At 57.4% G+C, this 13,026-nt stretch overlaps 1 protein-coding gene across 1 annotated transcript in view; it reads right to left on the minus strand.

The window, feature by feature from the left end:
• Positions 1-13,026, minus strand: part of LOC111149007 (actin binding LIM protein family member 2) — a 133,407-nt gene that overhangs the window by 15,795 nt on the left and 104,586 nt on the right. The window contains exons 17-18 of the mRNA XM_022505882.1: positions 12,497-12,635; positions 1,387-1,448 (exon numbers count right to left, since the gene is read on the minus strand). Of these exons, the coding sequence (XP_022361590.1) occupies positions 1,387-1,448; positions 12,497-12,635 (201 nt within the window). The remainder of the gene's footprint in view (positions 1-1,386; positions 1,449-12,496; positions 12,636-13,026) is intronic.

A 13,026-nucleotide genomic window follows, 5' to 3' on the forward strand; every position in this document is an offset into this window, starting at 1 on the left:
AAGATGTGTGGCCCAGGCCCCAAGGCTAGAAATGTGGAGCGTTCCTCCCTTAATTGTCTTCCACATATTGAGGGACAGTCCCAGGACTTGGCTTGAGGGCTAGAATACCGCTACCCTCCTGGGCCCCCGAGTCACAGAAAAGCTGTTCCAGGTGCAGAGGACATTCCAGAAGGCTTCCCCACCACCCTCAGGTCCCCAACCCTAAAGCCCAAGAGTTGACATTTCCTGGTGCTGTGGGGGTCCTGTGGACGTCCTCCTGCCCCCTGCCCTTGCCGTGCCCACCCTGCTGTCCACTGAAGAGGAAGCGTAGAGAAATCCTTAGAAGAACATTGAGAGAAGCATGCGGCATGCGAGCCCTGAGTGAGCCTGTTCCTGAACGGGAAGTGCGGTTAGTGGGAAGGGGGCTTCACTGGAGTCAAGCCATGCAGAGGTGGCTGGGCACCAGTTGCGAGGTATGCCCTGGTGACCGGAGGCGGTGGTCCAGGCGTTACACACTATTGGCGAGACCTCTGCTATGCAACACACAGGGGCCTCGAATTCTGAGCACCTTCTTTGGTGGAATGACTTGCCCCAGTTTTTGGACAAACATCCTTAGACGGGAGAGGCAGCCCGAGAGGGGGTGTCCTGGGGTTTTATAGGGGGGCCTCTGGTACCATCATGCCTGCCCCACCCCAGGGGTCCTCACTGGGGACTAGTGAAGCTGTGGGAACAGCAACAAAAAGTCGCCCAGCCCCTCCGTAGGGACAAGTCAGGCACCAAACTCTCTGGGCTCACATTCCAAGATCCCTGATTGGGAAGACGGCATGGGGAAGTCCAACCAGCCTTTAGCTGGGAGCAGCCAGAGCCAGCCAGCTACAGAGTGTGGAATCCAGGAAAATTATGGGCGCAAGTGGCAGCATTAGCAGTGACGGTAATGGTCCCAGATGCAAATGGCACTGTTTATGGTGACAGCTGGAGGCAGTGGCAGTGAGGGGACGATACACTCCAGGAAGGAAGTGGATCCGTGGTTCATGTTGCTCACCAACTAGCTGATCCTGGAAGCCCCTCACTAGGCTCTGGGTCACAGAAGAATGATGTGGCTCGGAAGGGAACTTGGGGTCGGAATGCTCTGCGTGGTGCTGTCTCCCCCTCCCCCACACAGAGGTGTCCTGGGCCGGGGGCGGGGTTAGACAGGAGGAAGGGAGGGGGTTCCAGTTCTGGTCTGATGGTGGTCTGCAGAGGGGCCAGCACAGCCCCCAGGCAGGGCAGCAGGTGGAGGCGGTAGGCAAGCGGGGTCCCCAGGCCCCTCCTTCCTGCCGCGGGGTCAAGAAGCTATGGGCTCCATGCTCAGGCTCCTGGCGTGGCATGGTTAGTATCCCGCGAGCCAAGGAGGCGTTGAGTACCTACCCGATGGTCCAAGCCATTCTTTCCGTGTCCTGGGGGAGGGTCAGATTTGGAATAGGGGAGTCCTGAAACAGACACAGCATAGCCCTGTCATGTACGCACGGAGGCCCCGCCCCTGCTGGAGGGGCCATGCCCTGCCTCCATCATGACCTCCGTCCCCAGGAAGTCAGCCAGCAGGGGTGTGAAGACCCTGAGCCCGCCTAGGACACCAGGAACCCCGTGGCACCCTCTTGGGCACCTGTGTTTTCTGGCAGCCTCAGGCCCGGGCATCACCTGTCACCCAGGCTGAGCTCCTCATCCGGCAGACCCGGAGAGCTGGGGAAAGGAGCAGGAAGGGCTCCGCATGGGGGCGTGGTAAGGGCTGTGCCATCCTGTGCCAGGGCAGCAAATGGAGGCCCGTCATCAACCAAAGGTTGTGAACTGTTTTACTTTTTTAAATGATCATGAGCTATTTGCCATTGGGGGAATTTCACATTAAAATCCTAGTTCGGCTTCTCTTGAAACAAAAAAGGGCAGGTCTGAGACCACGGGAATCCCACAGTTGAACCGGCTGTACCACTCGTATTCCTGGCTGCCCTGCATGGGCCCCGGGCTCTGACTCTCCCAGTTAACCCTCTGCAATGTGTCTGGAGAGTGTGGTGTGGGGATTCTCTGCTATGGCCTTCGGGCTCAGGGGAAGGATATGTGGCAGCACGGCAGAGCCGAGCCCCCTGCAGTGGCAGGACCTCCCTCTCCTGGGAGAAGCTCCTGGGGTCCTTGCTCCTAGCACTGGGCTGACCCTGAGCAGCTCCGGCAATAACAAACAGGACCAAACGCCAGTGCCCACTGCGGGAGCTGCGAGGCCGCTAGCCTGGGCCCAGTGGGTGGCAGATTCTGTCTCCTGGTGTCCACAAGGCCATGTGCATCCATGGGACCAAGAACTGAACCTTGGCCAGAGCTGAGGTGGGTACCATGCACAGAACTGTCTGCCCACCCAATCCAGGACCCAAGAAGGCTCATCCAGAGGCCTTTCCTCTCAGGGAGTCCTCACAAACTCTGGGGGCTGAGATGACACTCTGCACGGGTCACGTGTGGACCCAGGAAAGACTGGCAGCGACGCCTCAGCTGGGGAACCTATCCTGGGTACTTGTTTGCACCTACATGGCCTGTCGGAAGGTCCCGGATGTGGGTCCGAAAGGGCCTTTTGCTACATCAAGGTCAGGGTTCTCAAACTTCTTTTAGCAAAGAGATTTTATATGAAATCCAGCATCGAAAAGAGGGGGGCAGGGGAGCTGGACACAGAAGAGGGACAAGGGGCTAGACCTGCCGTGCCACCCCTGTTCCTCCTAGCCTCTCTGAAGACTCCCATTCGACAGAGGGGGAATCGAGGCCCAGATCAGGGGGCTGGCCATGGTCACACAGCCCTGGGATGCCAGACAAGGCCCCCAACTCACAGTCCTGGGCTCCCTCCTAATTTACACATAAAGCCAGGCATGCTTGGGGATGTGAAGCTGTAGGATTGAGGATCTGAGGGACCCTCCACTGAGACACAGGAGCTCCTGATCCACAAAGATGCTGGAGCAGTGGTTCTCAAAGTGGGATCCCTGACCGGTGGCATCAGGCTCCCTTGGAATTGGGTAAAGAGGCAAATTCTCAGGGCCTGCCCCCAACCTCCTGCTTTGGAATCCCAGGGCTGGGGTCCCATGAGCTGTGGTTTACAACCCCTCCAGGGCATTCTGATGGACACAATGGTTGGGGACCTTGAGAAGAGCCATGCCCTCACCTCTGTCCTGTGCCTGGAGGTGCCGCTGTCACCCAGACCGCTGTCACAGGGTCCCGTGCTCAGGCTGCCTCCTGTGGTCTCTGCATCTGACTGCTTTGTATAAAGTCCAGAGACCCTACTTCAGTAGGTCACTCTGTTCTCCTGACTTTGTGATGACAACTGTCCTGAGTGTCTCTTCTACCTACTTGGAGCCCCCATCGCATAATGTCACAAATTCTGCTTCAACCATCAGGCAGGATTTCAGAACCTCGTGGAAAGGAGAAGAGTAGATGATATTTGCCCCATTTTTACCTCTTCAGATGTCCTCTCCGTTCCGAGGCCCAGAGTCTTCTCTTACCATGTCTCTCTGCTTGGACACCTGCCGCCTGCGATTTTTTAAACATCTGCTTGTGAAAAATGCTTAGTGTTCCTTTGAGAATTTCTTAATTTCCCCATTCATTCCCGCAAGATAAACCCCTTAGTGCAGAATTTGCGTTGACAGCAACTGTCCTTTGATACACGGAAATAGGCCCTTTCCTTCTGGCCCCGTGGCTTCTGCAGAGAAACCCCCTGTCTCCAGGTGGCCTTGTCCTCCAGGGAGTCCGTCTGTCTTCTGCTGCAGCAGCTCTCAAGACCTGCCACCCTCTTTCAGATTTCAACCGTTCTCGTGGTAACTGGGTTGGGCGTGAACTGCCTTGGATTCATCCTACTTGGGGTTCTTCAAGTTTCTTGAACCTGTAGGTTTAGATCTCTGGCCACCATTGGCAGGTGTTCAGCCGTATCTTTGTTTTTTGTTTTGTTTTGTTTTTTAAAGATTTTATTTATTTACTTGTCAGAGAGAGAGAGAGAGAGAGCGAGCACAGGCAGACAGAGTGGCAGGCAGAGGCAGAGGGAGAAGCAGGCTCTCTGCAGAGCAAGGAGCCTGATGTGGGACTTGATCCCAGGACGCTGGGATCATGACCTGAGCCGAAGGCAGCCGCTTAACCCACTGAGCCACCTAGGCGTCCCTCAGCTGTATCTTTGAATGCTTTTTCCAGCCTGCTATCTTCACTCCTCTCAGGATTCTACTGTGAGATGCTGCCCCCCAGATCTCTGAGGCTCTGTTCAGTTTCTCCCTGCTGTTTTCTCTCTGTTGCTCAGACAGAGTCATTTCTGCTGCTCCATCTAGGAGATTGCTGACCGCTCTTCCATATTCTGTTATGCTGTTTCTGAATCCATCTAGTGAATTTTTAATTTTGGTTATTTTCTCTTTCAGTTTCATAGTTTCCACTTGATTCTCTTTTTTCTTGTGGCGGGGGGGAGGGTGGTAATGTCTATTTCTTTGGTGAGGTTACCTTTCTTTATTTCAGGTGTTTCCAGAGAATTTGTACTTGTTTGCTGAAGCATTTTCTGAGTGGCTGCCCTAAACATCCTTGTCTGGGAACCCCAACACCCGATTCTTGTCAACATTGTATCTGCCACTTGTCTTTGCAGGTTCAAATTGGCAAGTGGCTCTTGGTGTAGGGTGTGGTCCTCTATCGTCTCCCAGACATAACATCAGAGGACACTGGGTCCTGGAAGAGCCTTCTATTGGAGCAGCTGCCGCCTGTCTGGGCCTGGTGCATTACAGCCTGTGGTTCTGAGGACAAGGTGGTTTTCAGAATGCTTATCAATGTGCTCTTCTGGTCTGCCTAGTCCAGCTGGAGTTCCTGGGATGGTCTGTGTGTGTGTGGGGGGGGGTGTGCTTCCCCATTTGCTCTATGCCCCGAGGTGGAGATGGGAGACACAGGCTGCCATGGGGAGAGTCTCCTGGGCCCATCCTCCTGGCTGCCCCAGGCCTTTTGCTTCATACCTACCCATGCAACCTGGGGAGGAAGATGTCACCTGGCCACCCGGAGCTGCTGCATGAGAGGTGGGAGACACGGGCCCTGTGTTTTCCTTCAAGTCCTGAGGTCCCTAGCCAGCCCACCTTCCTCTTTCCACCCTCAAGATTTCTGCAATTTGTCTGCTGTATTGTTTTTTTTTTTGGGGGGGGGGGTGTTGGGGTTATACTTAGTATGGATGAGCAAGGAGAGAGGAGACTCCCCTATCTTCCCCTCCCCCCCCAGCTGCCATGTTGACCCATCAAACTTGGCCTCTCTGGGGCTAGGAGGAGCCATCAGCAGATTTTAAAGCAGATTTTAAAGGTCCCAGTGACCTTTAAAGGTCCCAGGGCAGTCAGGGTTGAGAGCCGCTGGCTTAAAAAGTCCCTTTGCACATTCAGAGACTTTCCCTGGCCCTCTTAGGCCTGTGCATTCCATGGGACCTCCTCTTATAGGTAAGGAAGCTGAGGCCCCGTGAGAATAACAACCCCTACAAGGTCAATGTGTGCTCCTGCAGAGGAGAAAATGAGAGCCTTGGACTTCTGGCTTCATGAACCAGTGATCCTGTCTGCACCAGTGGCTCTGTGCCTGTGTGGGTCTGCAGGTGTGGGTGTCTTCTGGGCACCTGCGGGTCAGATGGCAGCAGGTAGCTGTGGGAGTGTGTGCTGTGTGTGTGCACAAGAGAGAAGGTAGGTCTGTCGGACCTGGGACGGGGCAGCAGCTGGGAATTTTGAGTCTCATTGGTCCCGTAAGCACTGAACACCAGCCATCTTCATGTCCGTACTCAGTACAAACAGACTCCCTTGCCACCTCCTCTCAGAAGCCCACCTGTGGCAGCCTTGCACTCAGCAGTCTGCGCAGAGTCTCCTTGGGTCTGTAGTTCTTCTGCACTGGCTGGCCAGAGGTCAGTGGATCTGGTGGACATGTGAGGAGAGGCCCAGATACAGCTGGAAACAAGCAGCTCATCACCATCTCCGGGGAGGCCCTGTGCACAACTGAGCAGGAAGGCCCTTCCCTGGGCACATCTTCCACCAACACCCGGATGTGGAACTTGGCAGCCGCATGGCCCTGCAGGGGTTGGGTCCAGGAGGGGCTGGAACGGCCTTCAGTTCTGAGTGACTATGAGCAGGAGACCCGAGGATTACCCAAGCTCCAGGCTTCCAGAAGCAAGCAAGACGGGCACACGGCAGCTAGGCTTGTCGTCTTGACCATGCATTGCCATGACATCCCCGAGGCTCAGGTGACAGGATGCTCGAGGGCTCACAGGTGAGCCCCCACACCCTGATGCTTCCTGCCAGCATGATGGGATCATCCCCATTTTTACAGATGAGGCCATTTTAAACACAGACGAGTTTGCTCTAATGCCCAAAGTCACACAGCAAGTGACAAGCTGGGATTCAAGTGTCCGTGGACCAGCACCCAGATCTAGCACTCTCTGCTGGCCCATCCTGTGATCTCGAGGACACTGTCGCTGTCTGCGTCAGCAGTGGCCACTGTCATCCCCTCCACCCCACCAGGAGCAATGCTGTGTCCCACTGAGGGAGGACGGCGCTGCTCTGGGAAGGCCCAGGTCTACCCGGTGCTCTGGGGAGCACTCACCGAGAAGCTGCCCCATGCAAGGGAGGGAAGCCCAGGGGCATCCTCATAGCACTCCACTCCCCAGGGGCGAACAGTCCACAGGGAAGAAAGGACACAGGGTTATAAAGAGCCCCTGACCTGGGTTGAGGGAATAGAGAGAGCTTCCAGTTGGGTGGGTGTCTCAAGACCCCAACACAAATTTGGAGGGGAGCAGGGGGGGCCCTGAAACATTGGCTCCCTTCCCGAAACACTGCATCACCTGTGGCTTGGGTCCCTGCCCACAAATCAGAGGCCACACCCTGTCTAGTCCCAGAGGATAAGCCTGCTGGAAACAGGTGGCACAGACAATTTTGCTAAAACTCCCCCATCAAATGGCAGTAGGCTTTGCCCAAGGATGCCCCACTTTCGCAGCTGGGGGTGGTTCTCTCCCATGAGAGGCCAACACTGTTATCTGGGCCAGGGTCCCGTCCCTGATATCTGGAGTGCTCACTGCTCTCTCCATGTGTTGGCTAGGAGCAGGGGCAGAGAGCAGTCTGTCCATCCAGTGGGAGACCACAATCTTGCAGAATGACCTGGCTGGCCATGCCCTCCCCAGGAGTCTGTGCACCAGATGACCTAACTACCTGATGAATTCCAGGGTGCCCCCCAACCCTGACCCTCTCCCCTAGCCCTGACTCTCTCCATCCCCTGCGGATCCTCTGGGACCCTTCCTGCCCCAACACAACACAGCACCTCGCCCACCTGCTCACTCTTGATCTCCCCTCTCTTGCAGCATTTTGTGGAGACAGGAAATGGGGGAGAAGAGGACTAAGAGTGAGCTGGGAATGGACCCGGAGAATTGCACCTTCTTTGGGCCTCACTTTGCAGAAAGTAACACAAGCTCAGGATCATGTTTATCAGGAAGAAAGTCCCGGGTTCAAAGGTTACCCACTTGCATCTGGGAGTTGAGGACCTACAGGGACTCTGCTCCCCGTCCATCCATCCAGCTCTGGACAGCTTGGCCTGGACATCCAGTCTCCTGACTCCACACAGAGAACCGCCCTATTCTTTCCTTACCTCTGAATAAAGGTGCCTCCATCTACCTGAACCAGAAATGGCCCGTGTCATTCCTGATTCTGTCCCCACCATGCACCCCTAACGGTTCACATGTGGTCTTGCCACTCAGATCCCTTAGGAGGCCCCCTGCTGCTTATGGGGACACCCCAATCCCTTGTGCTTGGCACAGCAGCCTCCAGTCTATCCTCTGTGAAGCTGCCTATCTTTGTTTTAAATACGAAAAACAGTCCATCTCATTTGCCCGCTCACCACTGACCATTCCTGGCAGACAGAGCAGCTTCTTAGCCCTGTCCACAGACCAGCTGGGTCCTGGCTAGTCCCTCTTCTGCCACCCCTTGCCTTCCTGTTGCCCGAGTGGCCACCCTGCTTCTTGCCTTGGCATATGCTTGGACATGCTATTCATGCTGTTTAGAACATCTCCCGGGGACACCTCCCCCAGCAGCCCTCCAGGGTACCCCCTACCAAAGCAACCCCTCAGGACTCCCTCCTCATAGGACACTCTTCCCAGGGACACCCTGTTGGGACATCCTTTTAAGATACCTCCCCCTTGGACACCCCTCTAGGACACCCTCCCAGGACACTGTCCCCCAACCTGGCTGATGGCAATTGCCCCCCACGGTCTTTCGTGTTTCTACTCAGGCCTGTTGAAACCTGCATCAGCCAAGGTCAGGGCTCTGCAGAGATCTCTCTGGGGCCAGGTCGCCACTTGTATGCCAGGCTGGAGTCTTCCACAGGCGACCCAGTCCTGTGCGCACCGCCACCTTCACCCCTACCACACAGGACCCCGCGCCGGCCCTCAAGCCCACCAGGCTTCCCCCGAGCAGACTCAGTGTTCGAGCCTATGCCCCCGTCGCGTCTTGTTCAGTCTTCCTCACCTGACTATACTGAAAACTGCCCCCAGCACCTCCTGACCTCACCTGTGGGGCACTGATGCGTACTCCCTAACTTTGTTCTGGTCTCAGCCCCCGTCCCGCTAGCACATAGGCCCATGGGGCAGGGGACGGCATCCTCGGCACGATCCCCAACACCCACGGCGTGCCGTAACACTGAAGACACTTGGAAAGTATCTGCGGAGGGTAGGGCCTTGTCCTGCCTGTCGAGAAGGAGAAGACACTGACCATTTTCTCCAGTCCTGCCATTGGTGGATTCTAGCCCTCGAGGCTGCAGGGGAGACCTCCCCACCAGACGTCCAGCTGCCCACAGGCTAATCTCAGAGATCGGCACATGGCAAATCTCAGTGTCTTGTTCTTTCACTCATGGACAAGAAAATGGGGGAACAATTTTGCCACCACTCCAGGGCAATGACAGGGAACAGGCCATTTCTGATCAAGCTTCATGCCCAGCGAGCCCTGGGAGGGAGCCGTGGCAGAGACCCTGAGCCTGGCCCCAAGCCAGGCCCCCGGCAGTGACAAGCAGCAGGTGGAAACAAGCATGTCCCATCAGACACAGGACTCCATGGGAGGGACACACAGAAGGAGACACAAAAGCCAAAGCCATGGGACCACCATCTGGCTGCCTTAGTTTCCAAAGCAGAGCTCTTCCCATCCAACCCCCTCCTCCATTCCTCTCCTGTTCTGGTGCCTGAGAAAGGGCCTGCATCTTCAGAAGCCCCGGGCTCTTTCTAGGGGATCACTGAGTCTTCTGGACGGGGCTCCCCCACCAGCCAGGCCTTTGTCTTCAGGGGATGGGGACCTACATCCCCTTGTGTTCTTCTGGGGACAGTGAATCTCCTCCCGAAAGGCTCAAGACCCCCTTTGCATAACAAAAATCCAATGTCAGCCATTCCCTGTGTAGAAACCAGGTCAGTTGGGAACACAGTCTGTTAAGCACTCAGCCCCGATAAGGCATGAGGTGTAGGATGAGGGAGGAGAACAGTCGTTTATAACACGACGTGTATTTCTGGAAGACCCTCTTCAGAGGCAGAGGCGGCAGTGGGCCAGAAAGAAGGGCGTCACATTGGCTTGTCACTGCCACCCGAGCACCTGCTTCTCCACTGGGGAGTGGGGACTGGACCACACTCACACCTGCCTCTCTGCCTAGCCCTGTGTCCAGCACGTAGCAGGTGCTCAGTAAACGTCTGGGGGTGAGATGGATGTGTGAGTGAAGGGTGAACGTAGTCCCGGGTGAGATGCGCTGATGGGGTCGCGAATGGGGTGAGCCGTGTCTCCGCTCCATCGGCCCACGGAGGCCCCAGGGGGAGGTGCGGGGGGTGGGTGCGCGGTGCTCGCTCCCGTTGGCGTCTCTGCCTCGCTCAGCTCCCTGCATGCTTTCCGGGGGCAGGGGCTGCTCTGGTCGTCTTGGCGTCCCCACTCAGTGTCTGGCACAGAGTGGGGGCTCAGTAAATACCCGTTGAATGTAGCGCATCTCAACTCAACAAACATTTACTGAGCGTCCACTGTGTTGAGAGTCGCAGTCCTACCTTCCTGGGGCGCGCGACAGATGGGTGGCCCCGGGGATGCGGGTGCGGGCGTGCCTTGCCCTGTGCAAGCGCCCTGCTCAGTGACGCTTTTTTCCAAATGGAACTGGTGTCCCTGGGCTCACTAGAGGGGAGGGAACCCTGAGGAAAGAGGAGAGAGGGTATGCAGCCCCCCGTTGGGGAATGCTGCTGCCCTTCCCCGCCCCAAGTTCTCAGCAGGCGAGCACGTGGCAAGGCACACGTGATGGAGGCAGGACCAGCAGCCTGTGTGTTGGCTGCTGCTCCCATGCCCATCGGGAAAGCAGGCAAGGTCTTCAGGGCAGAGGTGAAAGCATGGCTGCAGCGATGCATGGTGGGTTCCCCGCTCAGCGGAACCAGCATCAGAACGCCGTGGAGAGTGGAGAACAGTGCCGTCGTAATGGCCCTAAGCAAGTGTCCGTGAAGGGGAAGGCCATGCACACGCACACACGTGCATGATTTGTACCGTGGAGGGGTCTCCCCGGTTAGAGCGTGGATTTTAGCACAGGCAAGGTGCTTCCTGCCGGCCCGGTGTGCCCTGGGTGAGAAGCACCGGGACCCCAACCGTGGCTGCTGTGCTGCCAGTGACAGGGGAATGACAGTGAAGGCAAGGGGACGGAGCTGAAGCAAGACCTTGCAGGTGTGTGACTGGTCTGTCAAAACGGTGTGTGCACAGCCTGGGGGCCTTGTGGGGGGTCTCCCACCTACAGGGCTCCTGGGACGACCTGGGGGCCCCTGATCCCAGCACATGTGGGCGAGGAGACTGTGCACGGGGACAGGGCAGGTCAGCAGCATGGGGAGAGGGGGCTGGCCAGGCTCTCATCACATGGTAGCTCCCTCCTGCAGACAGGCTGTGGACATGAGTGGGGATCCCTGGGTCAGTGGGAGGTGGGAGTCTGAGCACCACACCACAAGGGGAGGACGGGAAGCCATAAAAGTCCACCCTGAGGTCCCCAGACACTCACTCCCTGAGAGCTCCTGGGCCTCATGGGTAACAGGATGACACCCCAGGTGCAGGGGGCTGTGCAGGTGCTGGGGGGCTGGCACAACAGGAGCCCACCACCTTCCAAAGCCACTGCCATCGGGAAAGAGACCATGGAGCAGCAAGGCCCACGATCAAGTCCTGTAGTGCCCAGGGTCTTGGGTGCCTGGGAGCAGAGAAGATCCCGGGGCCGTATGGCCGCTGCTGGGCTGGTCTGTGCTATGACCTGCCTGCAGGTGGGACGGGCAGCCCGTCGTGTACCCCCCACACACCTGCCCTGGCAGGTCATGCTCGCCACAACCTTGGGCGAGTCGCTCTGGGGGACTGCTCTGACGTGGCCTTCCTGGGGTGGCACCCGCCTGGACACCGGCCCTGAGAGCCCCCATCTAGAGCACCGCACCCTTAGAGGGGCCAGAGGCATGGGGCTCCCGATGTCTGCTCGCAAAGATCACACAAAACAAGGCACCTTCGTTTGGCTTCGAGCTCTTCTTCAACAAATGGCAGCGCCCGGGCCGCCCTTCCCTCTTCCCATAGAATACTTGCATGTGTAAGACAGGTCACGCTTCGGAGTCACGAGGATAGGAATGGCAATGATAGTCTGTTTGCTGAGCATCTACTATGGGCCGGGCAGAGCGCCCACACGTGTCACCTCCTCTGGTCTCTACTGACCTGGCCAGGCAGACAGGTGGGACAGGGGCCCACCGGTGGGGTCACAGCCCAGGGTCCCACGGCCCATCAGGGGCGAGCCCAGATCCGTGCTCGGGCCCATCTCACAGCCATGTCAGCCCCATGTTCTGCTCACACCCGCATCCGCCCTCCGTGTCCCAGCTCAGCCTCATGCGTGCCCACAGGAAACCACCCACTGGGACCCAGACACGCCGTCCGGATCTCCTTAGGGCATCACACCGCAGCCAGCTGTGCCCTTCACCTCCAGCATACAATTCTAGGACCCTATGTAGAACGTAGCCCTCCATCTGAAAACCCCTCCTCATTTAGCCCTCCCAACCCCCAGAGTCCGGCAGCGGTCACATGTCCCATACTCCCTGCAGACAGGGTGTCCCCGTTCCCCAGTGCTTTGTTCAGGCCGAGTGCCGGGAGGCTGTGCCTGTTGTCGACTCCCAGTCTGGACTCACCCGCCTAGACCATGCTTAGATCTGCTCTGGAGGGAAACGGGCCCCCACTTTCCAGCCCGGCAGCCCGGGATGCCTCCTTCACAATAGACCCCAGGAACCCCATTCAGCTTTCTGGGCTGTCTCCAGCTCTGGAGTGTTCCAGGAGACATGCCCATGGGCGATACGTGAGCTAACCAAGTCGAGGGGGAATTCACGCAGAAAGGGAGTCTGCTCTCCTACCTGGTTTGTTCCTTAGCTTTCTTAATCAGCAAGGCTCAGGTCTGGGGGATGGGTTCCAACCTGTGGGGCCCCTTGCTGCGAGGCCTCTCATGCCCCAGTTACAGCTCCTTGCTCAGAAGAACCACTCACGTGAGTAAAAGTTGTCCCCTTGCATTGTCTGGAGAGGGTCTCTATCGGTCCCGCTACTGTGGGACAAAGACTGGCTGTCTAGGTCTGGAGAGTTAGTCCTAGTGTCTGCATCCCCCTTGAGAATCAGCCAGCTGGTCTTCTGCGGAGGGAGGAAAAAGCCACGTGAATGCTGAGGCCATCGGCAGTGGGACTGACCGCGTTACAGACAAGGAAATGGGGTCAGGGAGCTCAGGGACCCAAAGGGCTTCTCCCGGGGGCACGTGGGGGAGCCACAAACACCTCCCTCCCTTTAAGACAAGCCCAGGGCCCTTGCCCTCCCTGGAGCCAGGATGGGGAGACTCTGGGGCCAAACCCTGCCCATAGAGGTACACCCACGCCTCTGTTCTGCCTCCAGGTGCTTTCCCAGCAGGGCCGCCCAGCCCCAGGGCCTCACTCTTGACCTTTGGACCCTTTACTGAGAAACTCTGTCCAGCCTGTTCTCAAGCCAGCACCCCAGATGCCCCCGGAATGCCCTTGGACTAATTCTCCTT

This window comes from Enhydra lutris, unplaced genomic scaffold (genome assembly GCF_002288905.1).
Source record: "Enhydra lutris kenyoni isolate GAN:26980312 unplaced genomic scaffold, ASM228890v2 scaffoldscaffold21, whole genome shotgun sequence".
Taxonomy (NCBI): Eukaryota; Metazoa; Chordata; class Mammalia; order Carnivora; family Mustelidae; genus Enhydra; species Enhydra lutris.